Below are 17,244 nucleotides of genomic sequence, written 5' to 3' on the forward strand. Positions count from 1 at the left end.
CAGCTAAATGTCGTTTATTTCACGCTCTTTTATACTTAGGGAAATAATTCTAGATTTTTGCAGTGTCGTGGTTTAACCCCAGCCAGCAGCTAGGACCCACCAGCCGCTCGCTCGCTCCACCCAACTGGGATGGGAGAGAGAATTGGAAAAGCATAAGTGAGAAAAAAATCGTGGGTTAAGATAAAGACAGTTTAATAAGTAAAACAAAAGCCGCACACGCAAGCAAAGCAGAACAAGGAATTCATTCTCTGCTTCCCATGGGCAGGCCATCTCCAGGACAGCAGGGCTCCATACCACGTAATGGTTAATTGAGAAGACAAAGCGCCATAACTCCAAACATCCCTCCCTTCCTTCTTCCCCCGGCTTTATATACTGAGCATGATGTCACATGGCATGGAATAGCCCTTGGGTCAGTTGGGGTCAGCTGTCCTGGTTGTGTCCCCTCCCATCTTTTTGTGCCCTCCCAGCCTGCTCACTGGCGGGGCGGTGTGAGGAGCAGAAAAGGCCTTGAGAGCTTTGTAACAACCAAAACCTTAAGTGCACTACCAACACTATTCTCATCCCAAACACCAGCTGCTAAAAAGAAAGTCAACTCTATCCCAGCTGAAACCATGACATGCAGTTAACATTACAACCACTCTTCACAGCTATTACAAACACAATTGAAATATTTCAGGTTGCCAATATTTGACTTCTATGAAATTTGTGTCCAGACGTCACTGTCCAGTTGTAAGTACTGCTCTCTCTGTCACAGAAGCAGAGGCATCCCTTTAAAGCAGTGACATGGATACATATGCAGAAGGAAAAGGATCACACAGAAAAAAAAGCTGCCGAGGGAATACCTGGGCAGTACAGATAAGTTCAGTGAATGAATCAGCATGTTAGAGCTGGCCACTGCACAAACTAAACCCACTTTTTCTGCCATTGAAATAGCTTTTCTTCCATTGTAAATGTTAAAGGCACATGCTGCCAGAACTGAGGGTTTATCATTGCCTGCTAGCCAGCAGCTAGCGATGCTCCACACTGAATGTGTCTTAATTTACATCACTACGGCTCTTCACTTGAAGGCACTAACCACTTCAAAAAGGAGTGATCTGTCCTCTGCTGACTGTCAGAGCTGAGATCAGTTCCAGTCTTTAAACTGCAGACAACTGTGTTCTTCTCGAGTTTGCTAAGCAAAAAGCAATGTCAACACCTGTGGAACATGAAGGTCTCCAAGTCCTGCAGCTGTGAGTCATCGTCAGCCATGAAAGCAATGCCTCTCCCACAACATGTGAAGCACATAATGAAGGGCATCACGCAATAAAAATCATATCACATCAGGGAATGGACTGCCTGGGGACAGTTTACACCATGTTGGTGTCTGGCAGAGTTATTACAACAACTGTCAAGGAAATCATGATTGTACTGATGTTCTCTCTATACAAAACCACACGAAGATGTTCCTGCTCAATTACTCTTCTAAACAGAGAGCTAACAAATGTGAACGCTCCTGATTGAAAACCATCACTATCCTTTTCTCATCATTTCCCCCAGCTTTAACTAGAGTAAAATCAAGGAACAAATCAGCATATTAGAAACAGCAGCACCTCACATTAGATCCATTTTTTGTAGTATTTGGAAATCTTTAAGTTTGTAAAGGCTAAAAGACATGGCCTGCCAGCAGTGATGGCTTGTCATCACTGAAATCTTCCAAGCAAGGTTCTTGCTTTTGGTCAATTGACTTTATAACTTTGTAGCTCTGCTTTTTATTTAGCAGCCAAAGTCATAGAAACCTTCCCAAGACCAGTGACAAGCACATTTGCCTACGTTACAGAACTCCCGTAATCTGTTTTTGCAAAGGTCCAGCATCACCACGCGCTGCACCAATAACACAGTGCAATCTTTCTGTAGGAAGGTGTGCCTGTTCTCTTTTTCCAAATCTGCCCTGTGATATCCCAGGTGTTTATTTGGGACTATTGTGGTTTTAACAACAAAACTATCCCCTCTTTTGCCGCAAAGGCAGAGGCACTGCAGAGGGGTTGGCAGAGGCTGCCCAAGGAGACAGCAAATATAGTCAGGACTTGCTGAGCACTGGAGATGGCTCCTCTCTCTGCCCCAGGTCCCAGCACGCACCAACCGAGGAAGCGGCACAATTGAAGCAGAACTGGAGAGAGGGGGTGTGAAAAGGGCCCCAGGTGACAATGGCACAGAACAGAAGAATCAGGTTCACCGTTTTCTTCCAAGCCCTGAAGCAGACTCGAGGATTCTCCCATCTAAACCTTCACCTAGGACTTCAAAGCACGTACAGGTGAAACTTCTGGGTAGTGCTGCACCTTTCTTCTTTCTAATTCTGGCCCCTAAGGACAAAGAAATAGCTATGACTGCTACCTCATGTAGAGGAGGTCTGTGTGGTGGCGGGTCTACACATAATCAATACCCTTTCAGTATGAGACAAGAATTTACCATTTCTTCTATTTTGCTGCAAGTATGGGGTTTTTTTTAAAAAGGGAAAACATTCAAAAGACTTTTTTTTATAATGCAGATTTGTAAGTTGCCGTGGTTTGGCCTCAGCCAGCAACAAAGAGCCACGCAGCCACTCGCTCAACTCCCACCGCCGTGGGAAAAATGGGCAGAAAAGGGCAAAACTCGTGGGTTGAAACAGTGTAATTTAACAGAACAGCCAAAGGGAAGAAGAAAGACAAACAATAACACCGATAAAGGAGTATAAGGACGCGATTACAGTACCGCAGCGCGCCGACCGCATCCGCCCCGCCGCAGCCCGCCCCCGGGTGGCGACTGACCACCCCGCCCCGGCTCGCGCCTCTTATAGCCGGGCATGGGTCACGTGGGAGGGAACGCCCTCCTCCCCTGCCGGCTCCTGGGGGGGTTAACCCCATCCCTGCCGGAGCCAGGACACGAGTAAACAAAGTTAACACTTCCCCGACAATCTTATTCTTGGCCTTTTAAACAGACTTAGCAGTCTTCGTTCCCTCCTTCAATCATCCTTTATGTCACCCTACGTGTGGCTCACGCGTGGTTGTGTGCGATGCCTTTAAAGCAGCTACCGAAGCCCCACTACCAAGCAGCTGCCTTGACCTTTTGCAGCGCAAACCTTTCGCCTTCTACCTGGAAGGAATGAAAACCAGCCACGCAGAGGGCCCGGCGTGACAGCCCTGGGATTGTTCATTCCCAAAATAAAATAGCATAATGAATGGGAAGCACGGTTTTAAGCAAACAGCAGCAATCCATATTACACAGGCTCGTACGGTTTCGGGAGCGATTCGGATGGTTAGCAAACCGTGGCACTGAGCAGTTGGCAACCAAGATGTGCGAAGACTTCACCTTGTTCAGCCCGTCACTGTGTGTTGGCATCGAAGGGCAGCTGTTCAATAACTGCAGACTCGCCAAGCAGTCCCTTGAGCCCGGCAGCAAGTTGTGAGAGCTTCTCTGATTGTCACCAGGGGAACTACAGACCCGTTCTGCATGTGGTCAACCTTCCGGAGATGAGGCTATAACCTTTTCATAGGAAAAGACATCTCAAGACTGATTTCCCTAGCTAGAAATTGCATTGCGAAAGGATAAGTTCCTAACTCCGTAGAGGCTTCGGACGCTACAGTTGGCTCAGCCGGAAAAACTACTGTCAAGTTTTCTAAAGCTTTCAGTTCAGACACATGTTGTTATTTGATCTGTGTTACACAATTTAAACCTGACTAAATCTAACACCTGAAGGAAAAAATCTAAAAAGATATGAGATCTTGTTCTCTCCTTTGGTAGATATCTGGAGAAAGCAGTAAAATGCAATAAATTGGAAACAGTTTAAATATTAGCTCAAAAATGTCATCAACTGTGAGATTTTTTTTTGAAACTCAGTCACTTTTGAGTTTAATCAAGATGGTTTTGAAAATGGTAACAACAATGTTAACATTCCCAGTTGTAGAATGGCAAATTAATTTTTAATTAAATGATAAATAATCAACATTGCTGTTAAAAGGAAACAGAAGGAACATGCTAGTTTTGAAGTTGATAGGAAATAGTTCTGTGATAACAGAAGATCAAAGATGGCATGATCTAATTAAAATATAAAATGCTGCATGAATATGAAAGGAAAACCTACAGCTCCGACAGACATTGTCAGGTGATAGTACAGGCACCTGAATTCTTCTAGAATCATCTTTTCCGCCACTGGCTCCGAACTCCGTATGTTGTCACAGCCTGCATAGGCAATCAAATGCAAAGCTGGGATCTGAACCTGGTTTTACTGCCAGAGCTCCTCCTCGAAAGTTTAAAAGTTTGGCTAATGTTATATTAGTCTGTTGGCAAACTGAGCAACTCAAGCCTGAACGAAAAGTAGTAGTATTAGAGCTAGATAAAAATTGATCTTTAATCTTTAATTCTGTCCTTGTTTTCTGCCTTCTCCCTTTCCACATCTAGAAGCTTCCCCTGGGTACAGAGGAGGCTACGTGGCTTCTGTAGAACAGAAATGTCACACAACAGAAGGCTGAATTCCTGATTAACGGCAGCTTCTTCCACTTTAACCGCAACTATTTAAGTCAAGTAATAAAACAAAAAGAAAAATCAATAATCAAATTGTGCCTCTGTTTCAGATGGATACACTACTGATGATATTGAATTTTACTGGAACGGAGGAGAGTCGGCAGTAACGGGAGTTAATAACATCGAGCTCCCACAGTTTTCTATCGTTGATTACAAGATGGTATCAAAGAGAGTGGAATTTACAACAGGTAAGCACTGGCTAATTAAAAAAACCTCCCCCCTTATCCCCAACCCAGAAATATCAGTGTCTAACCTCTGTTAGGCATTAGTCATTACATGACTTCTTTCTTTCAGGAGCATACCCTCGATTATCACTTAGCTTCCGGCTTAAAAGAAATATTGGATACTTCATTTTGCAAACCTACATGCCTTCGACGCTGATCACAATTCTGTCGTGGGTATCTTTTTGGATCAATTATGATGCCTCTGCAGCCAGAGTTGCTCTAGGTAATTTCTTTTCAAACTCACTGAACTACATAGGTACTTCTTGCCTTTGAATGCAGTAGCACCGAATCCACACAGCTGATTACAGCAGCATTAATTGTGATCTTACACACGTGGCGTAGGGTCTTCGTTGTCAGGAAGGCAGACAGGTGTCACCTTGCCTGCATCTGAAGTTCTTGCTCTGCAGTTAGGTTGGGATCCTGACTGACTTCCAGTTGCCGTAATGGTGGCTGGGTCAGGCCAAAAGTATCTTGCTTCCAAGCTGAAGCGTAAAAGTCTAATTCAGGTATCTAAGGGTATCTACACCGTGCTGCATCAACATTTCATTGATGTTAAAAAGCGTCCTCTCAGGCCAGATGTGTGGCTGGAATGAATACACAAGATCCTACTGACATCAAGTGGAGATAAACCAGCTTACAGCGAATGAGCCTGTTTTACCTACATAGTTGGTTATTTTCCATACCATCTTCCTTCCTACAACTTCCCATAAGAACTAAGATCTTTTGCCACCACCTTCGCTTTAAGGCAGATACGCTTTTCAAATGCTAACGCCAGAAAGCCATTTTGTCCCACCTCTGTTGTGTGTCCCCTCTCTGTAAATTCGACTCATTACACCTGTGCCTAGAGCTATTATCTAGATGCATTAAGGACCTGTGATTAAAGCAGACTAAAAACTAATTTCGTCCAGCTAAAACAAAGCACGCGCACACACAAAAAAGAAAGACTCGTGCAGTGATGGATAACACAAGGAGATGGAAGTGCTTTACTTGCAAGCACCCCTTTAACAGGAAAAGGTGTTTTGGTACAAGCAGATATATCACTTTCTCTTCAGCAAAGACCATCATTTTGTCATAAAGCTTCCCGTTCTCCTTTCAGTCCTCTGTTTTCGGTCAAAAGCTAGACACTTATTCCAGTTCCCCAGAGCAATGCAAGCCACCCTATGGGGTCAAGCAGGGCTACAGCCATAAATAGAGAAGCATTTCCTCACATAGAAAGAACAGTGATCAACTCTTTGCTATCCAGGTCAGCTAACACCGTGTTCCCTAGCAGAGTTGTTAGAAAAATTAAGGCAAGATGTATCAAGACAGCCTGGGCTTTTGAAAGCTACTTTGTTCACCTTCCATTGCATGGAAAGCCAAGGAAGGTGCTATCAGAAGGCCTGCACGGATGTCTTCCTTTCCAGTCCCGCAAAACGCATTCCCTTGGCTGTTAAGAATCTGATCACATAATTAAGCCATCTGCACGAGAAGTGCATGGTAGCTGGGCAACGCTGCCATTACGCCTTTCACACCGAAACCTCCTTCCCTGTCTTGTTAGTCAATGCCTTTTTCTTCCTTTTGCAGGAATCACAACTGTGCTGACCATGACCACCATCAGCACCCACCTCAGGGAGACCTTGCCGAAAATCCCCTACGTCAAGGCAATAGATATTTACCTGATGGGATGCTTTGTGTTTGTGTTCCTGGCCTTGCTGGAATACGCCTTTGTAAACTACATATTCTTTGGGAAAGGACCCCAACGACAAAAAAAGGCGGCAGGCAGGGCAGGACATGCTGCGGGCGAGAAGAGCAGACTGGAAACAAATAGAGTCCAGGTAAAATGTTCAAGCTAACTTTTTCAAGTGATATTTCTGCCGTGGCAATGTATATGTATACCATATACGTTGATGTATATGGTGATAGACATAAATGCAGTTTGAACACATATGTAAAAGAGTTTAAGATCGTCTAGAGAAAAATTGTATTTTAAGGGGATTAGAACAACATATGTTTTGTTTCATCTTCAACCGAAAACAGTAAGAAACTACAGAAAATGCAAATGAATATTCAGAACAAGCATTTCTTTGCAGCACAGAAGGAACACAAGGGGTACAAGGAAGTTAAATATTTACCATTTCAACTGTATATTTCTTTGCTATAGAAGGTGGTATAGAAGAAATATTTTTTATATAGTTCCTCTTTATGCACAGAAACTTCAGCAAAAACGGAACGCAAAGACAGACACTGTTGCCTCAGTGAGTCTTAAATAAAGCCCACAGCACTGAGCTTCCAGGAACGCAAGGAGGATGCGTTATAGGTTATAACAGCCCTCACAGATGTCAGGATTTTTCCCTCAGGCTAAATTCAAGCAGACCACAGGTATCCCTTCTTAAAAAACGGGTATCCCTTCTTAAAAAACAAGCCAGACAAACTCCAGGAAATAATAGTATGGGCATTTTTTTTAATAGGGAAAAGTTTAATTTAGCAGTACGTCACTGAGTACTTACAAACTTCTATAAATCTATTCCATTTTTTCCCAGTTTTTCAGAAATAAACACTTCCCTTAAGTGTATTTAGCCCAGTCTGACTCAGAAGAAAATATATACCCTAATGAGCAAAAAATTTTCTTCTGTTCTCTGCTTTTCTTACAATATATTACATCCAAGCACAAATGAGATCTTACCCAGGCTGTCTTATAAACTTCTATACTGTTGTGCCCTGAGGTGATAACATTTGGACAAAACCGTACTTGAGCCCTCTGTTCAGCTTGAAGAATGAGACTGACACATAAAACTCTTAACAGGTAAGAATTCAGCTTGATGGATGGCTGCAATTTCTCATACATGTCATGAAGTGCATTTCAGAAACTGTGATATTTTATTACTTCTAGAGCTGTGTGTCCTGTGTCCCAGCAGCCGCACCGCTACAGCTGAGCATCATTAACAGAGTCGTCATGTCCTCAGTTTCAGTGAACACACGAGCCCAATAAAAATCCTTACCTGCATTCGCCTCCTGTCCCACGGTGTAGGAGATGCTTTATTACAATGGGTTCACAAATTCAGTTCAGGCTTGCAGCAGTCTCCAAGGTCCCACAAAGTATTGTCTCCCACAGAGCAGAGGAGATAAGCCACCCTGTTACAAATTGTGGTGTGCAGACACTGTCTACCCATTTCTACGGAAGATAAAGAAGAGAAAAAAAAACCAACAAAACCCACAAACTCTGACCAGCCACCTCAACAGCTCCTGAGATAACCCAGCCTAGGTGAGAAGGACAGCAAGGGTTCGTGACGAAGAGGGAAGCAACACTTCTTCAGAGGTCAGCCTTGGCTACATGGGCCCCAGTGCCCTGAACCGAGTAAAGGATGAGAAAGTGTAAAGGATAAGAGCGCAGGTAAGCTCTTTTTCCAACATATTTGGAGAGTTTGCTTAACTAACAAAAAGCCCTAACTCATGACTAACAGCTTTTGTCTAAATGTTACGCCAGCAAAGATTATGCTCAGACCAGTACTCAAAATGGGATGGAAAGTGTTTACAACCACACTTAAACTTTTCAGGGCACCACAGGCATACACCAGCATTTTTCTGACAGAAAACGGAAGGCGTACGTGCTCTGTACCAGGATTTGCAAGTGTTCACGCTTGTCACGCCTGCAATTCCACTCTGAGACTGAGAATGCTTGGAGCGAACAGACTGCTTTCCGCCTGCACCACGCAGGTTTGTGATTTTAGATACGTGTGTATATATATACACACATACACATCGACACACGTGCGTGAATGGATATCGATGGATCTCGTTATCCCAGCGGACGTATACTGATCTGGCACCTTGTGAGCATTCTTTTTACTCAGCATGGAAATGCTGATGTCCAACAGCCATATTTCTGTCTTCAGCAGGAAGAATGCACGTGACCGGAGCAGTGGGACACAGGAAGGTTATGTGGTCTCTAGTGAAGACAGCTCCCAGCCCCTCTCCATCACGTTTTGAGATTTTTCACTGGTATTATGCCTGTACCGGAGCAGGGGAAAGTTTTTTTGGAGCACAAAAGGAGTACAGCTGTAAGTATATACAGCTATAGGATTTTTTTTTCCCTTTTACTCTTGACCCATACAGGGTCCATACAGGGACCTATAATCAATAGAAGGTATGTAACAGTGCTTCCTCTCTTTGTGCCAGGTGAAGTTATTGCTCATTCCCTTCTGACATACAACTTTCACGACTAAAAGAGTTCAAATTCGTTCACCAGATAACAAAAGCATTAGACATATGAGCAACACTCAGCAAACTGACCACGATATTAACACAGTATAGAGAAGACCAGATGGACAATGAAACCATACTGTTGTTTCATGTGTGGCTGTTCTTTGCTCTACAAACTGAAGAAGGTGGAAATAAAGCCTCTCCAGTTTAACGATTTATGCTATTTTAATTTTTAATATGCAAAAGACTATTAATTTGTAGTAAACAATCTTTCTGTTTCTCTAAATAAAACATAAAGACTGATTGTATTTCCTTGTCTGTTTGTCAAAGCTAGACATTACTGAGGAAACCACCATAATTATGGATAAATAGGAAAAAGCGCCCAGCAAGAAAATATTTAGATAGTCCATGCATGCAACTGCTTCTGTTTCCCCAGATAATTATAGTGTGAATAATCATTACACAGAAGATGTCTCTTAAGCATGAGAAAGAGGTAGGATGCAATCATAATGCGAGTGGGAAAGGGGCTGAGCCATCAAGGGGTTCATAAATGGCAACACAAGGCAAGCGATAGATGGTCTCTTGCTCCCCAGTTTTGCAAAGCATCACACCTTCCTTTCAAACCTTCTGTGCACCACAAAACACCTGGGACGGAACGCCAGAGACCAGCCACAGGCTCCAAGGATAACATACTTTTTCCAGTACAGTGGCTACTGGGAGGAGAAAAAGGAGGGAGCACATAACCACCCAACCAGCTCAACCTTCAAGTAAATCCACACCTGAATAAGTATATCCTTGCTGAGATAACCTGCGTCTTTGCAGATCAGATTGTGATAACACTGCTGCATTTGTTCCGACAAGACAGCTTGCATGAGTAATATGGCCCTGAATCTTTCATCTTAAGCGAAAGAAAAGATGTTTTTGTATTGAGACAGAACAGCAGTTCTTACCTTTTATCTCCCAACAGTTAACATTAAAAAAAGTAGGTAGGTAAAAAGCCATTCCAGCCAGCACTAAGCACCTGAGACTCTTCTTCTGTCAAGGAATGACAACATGCTCTTCCCCTAGAGCTGACTGACTGCTTTTTATGTGGTCAACACAGGAGTCCTGGGTATTTTTATTACTTTCACTATTTTACAGTTAGAATACATTTGATGCTCCTAAGCAGGAAACTCATTTTCTAAGTAAACATACAAGCCTGATTATTATCTCTTTTTATGACATTTCCTGAGCACACACCAAAGCTTTTCCATCGCTGATTAAAATTCATATATATGTACCTGTGCTCATTTAGGCTTTAGGTAGTGCCAGTGAAAATGAAGAATTAAAAATCTATAAACTCAATATAGATATACACACACAATATAGATACAATGTCATTACAAGAAGCACCACCACATACATGCATCTGAAGAATATTTAAACTTTGATAATTATACCAGATGATTAACACAACATCAGCTTTAGGTGCTTTGACATCCTCCTGACATATTCTTCATGATATGTTCAAAAGACAAAAAAAAATATGAATTCTTCAGCTTTCTACAACTTTAGGCAAAATTTATTCATTGTACAAATGAGGCAAAATGTACATGTTCATGCACACACACATTTAGGTGTAGAATATAGGTGCAGAAAGCAAGAAAACCTGTTTTCAGCTGAGCAAGCCTCAGTTTATGCAATAAAATTTAGGGCATTCCAGTTAGAGAACAACAAAATGGTATTTGAAAGACTAATGAGTTACATCCAAGCAAGGAACAACTACTCTGGATTTGATATGGCTCATCTTTCCTACCTAAGGAAGGGACTGAGATACTCTACTCCTAAGCAGGCGGACAGCTAGCGGGCCAGAAAACTGAGTGGGCAGAGGCTTGTCTCTTCCGTCCCCATTTTTTGTCATGCCATCCAATGCAAACGTGCCAAAGACTGTGTACAACTGCAGTGATGATGCAGTACAACTGTTGTGGGGAAACAGCCTCATCACTGAGGCATGGGGTGGCATGAGCTAAAGCCTGCTGGCTGCTGCTGAGGCACAGGCTTCCTCCAGCACAGGACCAACAGCAAGCCCCAGGTAAGCTCATATCAAGTAAGGGAGAAAAGATTTTAAGACAGAAAATTTACAGCTTTTACTGTGTGCATAGCATTAACATAAACAAAACTAATAACAAGTCTCTTTTGGGGATCCCTTAACAATTTGTATTTTTTCCAGATTCCTATGGCATTTTGTAGAATTCCTCTGCGTCAGTAACAAAACCTCAGCTGCGCAAGCTTTAAGGATATTTTGGAGTGAACTTCAATAAATTCTGAAAGGGTTTTTACTGATGTGGTGTCTTGGTTTGAGGAACACAGGACTAATTTCTCTTCAAATACTTGGGAAGACTGCTTTTAAAAGAGACTGGTGTCCGAATTTGTGAAAATATTTACTTTATAGGCAGCTATGGTATGCAGGTTTCAAGGTCTGGAGGTCTGGTTTTGGAGGCCAGTAGTGAGTGGTGTCCCTCAGGAGTCAGTACTGGGTCCAGTCCTGTTCAATATATTCATCAGTGATCTGGATGAAGGGATAGAGCGTACCATCAGCAAGTTTGCTGGTGACACAAAACTGGGAGGAGTGGCTGACATGCCAGAAGACTGCACTGCCTTACAGCGTGACCTGGACAGGCTGGAGAGTTGGGCAGAGAGAAACCTTATGAAATGCAACAAGGGCAAGTGTAGGGTGCTGCACCTGGGGAGGAATAACCCCATGCATCAGTACAGGTTGGGGGCTGACCTCCTAGAGAGCAGTTCTGTGGAGTCCTGGCGGGCAATAGGATGACCATGAGCCAGCAATGTGCCCTGGTGGCCAAGAAGGCCAAAGGCATCCTGGGGTGCATCAAGAAGAGTGCGGCCAGCAGGTCAAGGGAGGTCATCCTCCCCCTCTACTCTGCCCTGGTGAGGCCGCATCTGGAGTATTGTGTCCAGTTCTGGGCTCCCCAGTTCAAGAAAGACAGGGATCTGCTGGAGAAGGTCCAGCAAAGGGCTACAAAGATGATTAAGGGATTGGAACATCTCTCTTATGAAGAAAGACTGAGGGACTTGGGTCTTTTTAGTCTAGAGAAAAGACAACTGAGGGGAGATCTTATTAATGCTTACAAATACTTACAGGGAGAGTGCCAGGGGGATGGGAACAGTCTTTTTTCAGTGGTGCCCAGTGATAGGACAAGAGTAACAGGCACAAACTTGAACAGAGGAAGTTCCATCTTAACACAAGGAGGAACTTCTTTCCTTTGAGGGTGGCAGAGCACTGGCACAGGCTGCCCAGAGAGGTGGTGGAGTCTCCCACTCTGGAGACATTCAAAACCCGCCTGGATGCTGTCCTGTGCAACTGCTGTAGGTGACCCTGCTCTGGCGGGGGGGTTGGACTGGATGATCTCCAGAGGTCCCTTCCAACCATGACCATTCTGTGATTCTGTGACTCTGTCTCAATGTTTTCGAGCTACCCAGGTGCAGGGATGAGGAGGAGTGAGACCCAGGCATTTGACACAAGCTGGCCAACAGGGTCATTTCATACCATGAACGTCACATTCAATATAAATTAGAAAGTTTGCTGAGGAGTTTTCTCCTCTTCTGTGATGGCTGCCATCCTGAGAACTTCTTGCTCCAGTGCTGGACCCCTGAGCCCTTCCCTTCCTCCCAAAGCCGTAGCGCTCACAGTGTCCAGCATCTGCTGTCCACTGCTGGGAGTGCACAGCTTCCTACTGATATAGTTGTCTAATATTTGCATATTTTGTATTGGTATTGGGATCAATATTGGTTCTTTAGTGTTATTAATGTTAATCATCTAGTCTTATTCTATTAAATCTGTTTATATCTCAACCCCTGGATTTCCTTGTTTTTCCCCGATTCCCCTTCTGGGGTGGGGCAAGGTCATCAGGTGAGAGAATAATTGTCTAAACGACAATAAATTGTTGTGGGTTTCTTAAACCGTAACATGTGGGACGTTAACTATTAGTCCAGCTTCATGTTGCACAAGCGGCAAATTTGACCCAGCTATTTCAAGAAGAGCTCTTTTACTCCTCTGAGCTAATTTATTCAAGATTACTGTAAGGTCCTTTGCTCTGAATTGCAAAGACTGCAATTCAGAGATTGAATTGCTTCATGATGTATACAAATCATCCCGCCTAAAATGATTTAAATAAAACTCATTTTAAAGTAGAACAGGTTCATTCATAACGCTTAAAGCGGGAATTCATATGCTGCTTGGCTTATAATAAACTGTCAGGGCATATTAGTTTAAGAAACATCCCTATGAATCACTTTAGATCATAGGCAGTTATGAGTTGTCTTCACAAAAGAGAAGCTGTAATAACTGCTTAATGATGCTTGTGCTACCATTACTGTTGTTATAACAGTAAAGTCAATTAGCTTAAACCTTAGATTATGTAATCAAAGACAGCTCAAAGAGCTGTTTCGTAAAACTGGAAAGAAAATGTTGACCTATTAAAACTTCTGAGAATTAAAAAAAAATCTCGTTATCCACAGAGACAACTCTGAGATCGCTGCTTTTTCCACAGAAAATGTTATAACTTAGGAGTAATGAATAGTCCCATAGTTATGGCAATCCTCTGGAGAGTAGGAGACTCTGCTTAAATTTGAAGACGTGACTGAAAAACATATAAACTGGGTGGCCCATCTCAGGTAAAGATTGCAAACACCATGCTGGTTTGTGACCACCTGGCCTCTTTAACACAGAATACGTGAGCTTTTCCCACCAAAACAGTGGTGGGAACTGGGGTGTTCCCACTGAATACTCATTTCAGCACACAGAATCAGTTACTAAACCTGATTAGAGCATTTTCTATCTATCTGTGGTGACTCTATTTAGACTTTTTTCACAGCTCTCCTGGGTGGCTTTTTTACAAATAGCCCCTTCACTTCTTTGTTTTCAGTTAGTAAGTGCTTAATCTGGCACAGGGTTGGGTACGCCAGCCGTCATCACACAACGTTTTCTCCTTCTGGCGATGGAAAGGAACACCTTCCACACTGCCAGGCGGACCCACGGCTTTCTCTGGCTTCCAGCTTTCCTCTGCGGCAATCCCTAGAGATGGGGTTTCCCCATGTGCTCTGCTTGGAGTTTTTCCTGGAACATACTTCAGACCTGCCGTAGATTATGATACCATTTCCTAGCTCTGCTATGTCTTGCTAAAAATGTAAAGCTCAGCGTGTGAACAAAGCATTGCATATCACTGGTGCTTCACAAGACTAGATAGTGTCAATAACTAACTAATTTTTTTTCCTTGGTATAAAGGCATCCCCAGACAGCCATGGTATAGCTTGTAATATATTTGGGGTAGGTCCAACACCACAGTTTACAAAAAACAATTTTAATACTCAAGCCTTAAGGCAAAGTCTTCAAAGTTTCACTTAAGAGGTTTGTGTCCTGATGTGTATTTCCCCCATATGAGCTACAGTGGATGTTTAAATATCTGGGAATTTGAAACATCTAGGAAGTCTTTATGGAGAAGTCAGGAGGCATCCTGGAAACACCAAAAAACTTGTCATGAAAGAGGTTTTACTACAAATATGTAGAAAACTAAAGATAAGCGAAAAGGTAAACACTTTGTAGTAATGCAGCCTCTCATGGTTAATTACATTCATACATAAAAAAGGCAATGATATTAAAATATTTTATATATATATATATAAATTGTTTGCACCAGACATATACATACCAGTTGCAATTTTCAGTTCCTTGCTTAGGTACTTAAAACAGTGCCCTGACTAACAGCACAAATAGAGTAAGTGATAAACATATTTGAAACAACTGCTGCTGGTACCGACATACAAAAATGCAACTGCATGCGAGGTTTCATTGAGTAAACCAGATTATTCTATCTGCACCCGAGCAAGTTAATGGTATGCTGTGGGGAGTAGGGATTTCCATCTCTGCAATATAGTGATTCTCCAAAATGAATTCTCTTCACAAGCATTTTACAGTAACTGATAAAATGCACTTGCACCTACGTGCTCTTTATATGATGAACTCATTGTTACAAAACTGTTTTTGAAACTAACCTACAGCACTAAAACTGCATAAAATGGGCAAAGACAGCAACATTTTATTTTCATCTTGAGTACATGAAAGCTTCAGGTATTAGGTCACCAGACATTAAAAATCACTATTTCATGAAGACCATGATCTAAGTTAGAGATAAAATTAGAAAAGCCTTACTTTACAGGGGCTGAGATACCTAACTGAATTAAAAGGTCCCAGACCAAGAAGCCAGGTCAGGATGGAAGGTACTTAGATGCTTAACAGCTAATTTCACACTAGTCAGGACAGTGTATTCAGTATCTTTTTACTGTTGTCAACACCGTACAAGATACGACTGTCACTGCAGCCCCAGGAGTGCCTCAGCAGTAGAGCCAGAAGGTACCCGTCCATCTGGGAACCACCTTTGGCTGGCCGAGGAACTTGTCTAATTCATATTCCTTCCTTGACACAGGTTGATTCCCACGGGAACATGCTGCTTAGCTCGCTTGAAATACGAAATGACGTCAGCAACTCAGACGTGTTCACGAGCCTCCGTGACCCCCGAGCCACCACGTACACGTATGACAGTGCCAACCTGCAGTACAGAAGAGCCACTTCCAGCAGAGACCTCTACAGTAGGAGCGCTCTGGACAGGCACAGGCTTCATAAAAAAGGACGCTTACGAAGAAGGGCATCCCAGATCAAAGTCAAAATCCCTGATTTGACTGATGTTAACTCAATAGACAAGTGGTCCAGAATGGTCTTTCCCATCACATTTATTCTTTTCAATGTTGTTTACTGGCTGTATTATGTCCACTAATTTATGCAATAATGTTACCATAGACTAACATAAATAGACTTGTTTTTTTTCCTTCTCATTTTTCTTAACTCTGAAGAACTGCAGTAACCATAATGTTACATGTTCAAGGTAAGACACCCAGCCATTGAATCCTAGATTTGAGCTTTCAAAAACAACCCCAAAACAACCCAAATCCAGCCTCACCACATTCAGATCAGAATAGTACAGATCTGCTCTTAAAGAGCATCTTCAGCAAAAGCGCTATACCTTGATTTTTACAAAGAGTTTGTGCATCACCCATGACCCTTCTGTACCCGCTTTTGTCTTTTTTTAAGTGGAATAAAAATTAGTCCTACTGTGTTTCTTACCTCATATTGGCAGCCCACAGCAGAAGGCTTCCAAACAAAACAGTAAAACAACTCAAAGTAATAGTTATGTCACAGTCTTTCAGCATTTAGAGTGCAGAGAAATTTGAAGAAATAACTGTTTGAAGGATTATAACTATTACATCACACATCATTTCAAAGTTAATAGTTATACCAGGAAATATTTCCATAGTGTCTGTGAGAAGTATCGCTCAAGGAGATGTAAGTCAATTCACATATTCAGAGAGGCTTTTTTCTTCAAAAGAAAGGGCAGCAGAGACAAATCTCACTGAGTTTCCAACTAAGGAATCAGCTGATTTGATCTAACTGAAATTTTGTTATTTCCATGAAGTAGCAAATTTGAAATTGATGAGAACAATTGTGCCATCTGTGATTTTGTATTAAAAAGTAGAAAACAAACACGTGTTCATTCCTGGAAGCAACTACCGACGGATACCCCAGCCCAAGAGGGGCTTGGGAGCTTGACCCCCAGCTTTCCTGTGGCTGGTAATTGTAAGACATTCTCCCAAAATTTGGCAGATATCAGGGAATGGATCTGAGGAGAGTTCTGCACATGGTTTCCTACAGATTTCCTTACTCTGCTGAGGAACAGGAGATAGAGCTGAGCCTTACGGCACCCTGGTGATGTTGGATACACTGCTCTCTTGTTGCCTCTCCCTACCCAGCTGCTTATCTCCTGACACAACCACAGCCAAGGAGCTGCAGGCAAAGTGCTAGCAAGCTACACCCAACTGAGGAGCAATAGGTCAGTCATCTCTTATCTGTATCAAATCCATTACCTTTCTCTATTGCCAGTTTTTTTCCCAACAGTCTTTCTACTGCGTTGCCTAACATAGCATTTTATTGAAACAGAACTATTATCTGTTAAATTTTATTTTGCATTGAAAGTGTTTCATACTTTTAGGAAAGTCAAGATAGACAAGCCAACAGAGTATTTGTAGATACCGAGGTGACTGTTATCAATGCCAGCTGGTAGAGAAGGAAACATTGATCGGGGCAGTAGGCAGCAATACGCGCCATTTGGAGTTAGTAGGGAATACACATGAGCGATGTGGAAAGCTTCTTCACCAGTTCCTCATTGTCCAGCAGTAAGGTCAACTGATGACCTTA

General features: G+C 42.6%; 1 protein-coding gene across 1 annotated transcript in view; it reads left to right on the forward strand.

Annotated features, from left to right (window-relative positions):
• The window catches only part of GABRB1 (gamma-aminobutyric acid type A receptor subunit beta1), a gene marked incomplete at both ends in the record, with an annotated part of 144,486 nt that extends 128,717 nt beyond the window's left edge, over positions 1 to 15,769 (forward strand). The window contains 4 exons of the mRNA XM_082482575.1: positions 4,587 to 4,724; positions 4,831 to 4,983; positions 6,324 to 6,574; positions 15,422 to 15,769. Coding sequence (XP_082338701.1) covers positions 4,587 to 4,724; positions 4,831 to 4,983; positions 6,324 to 6,574; positions 15,422 to 15,769 — 890 coding nt within the window. The remainder of the gene's footprint in view (positions 1 to 4,586; positions 4,725 to 4,830; positions 4,984 to 6,323; positions 6,575 to 15,421) is intronic.
• Between the last annotated feature and the right edge of the window lie 1,475 nt (positions 15,770 to 17,244).

Source organism: Vanellus vanellus (assembly GCF_965231255.1).
Source record: "Vanellus vanellus genome assembly, chromosome: 4".
Lineage (NCBI taxonomy): Eukaryota > Metazoa > Chordata > Aves > Charadriiformes > Charadriidae > Vanellus > Vanellus vanellus.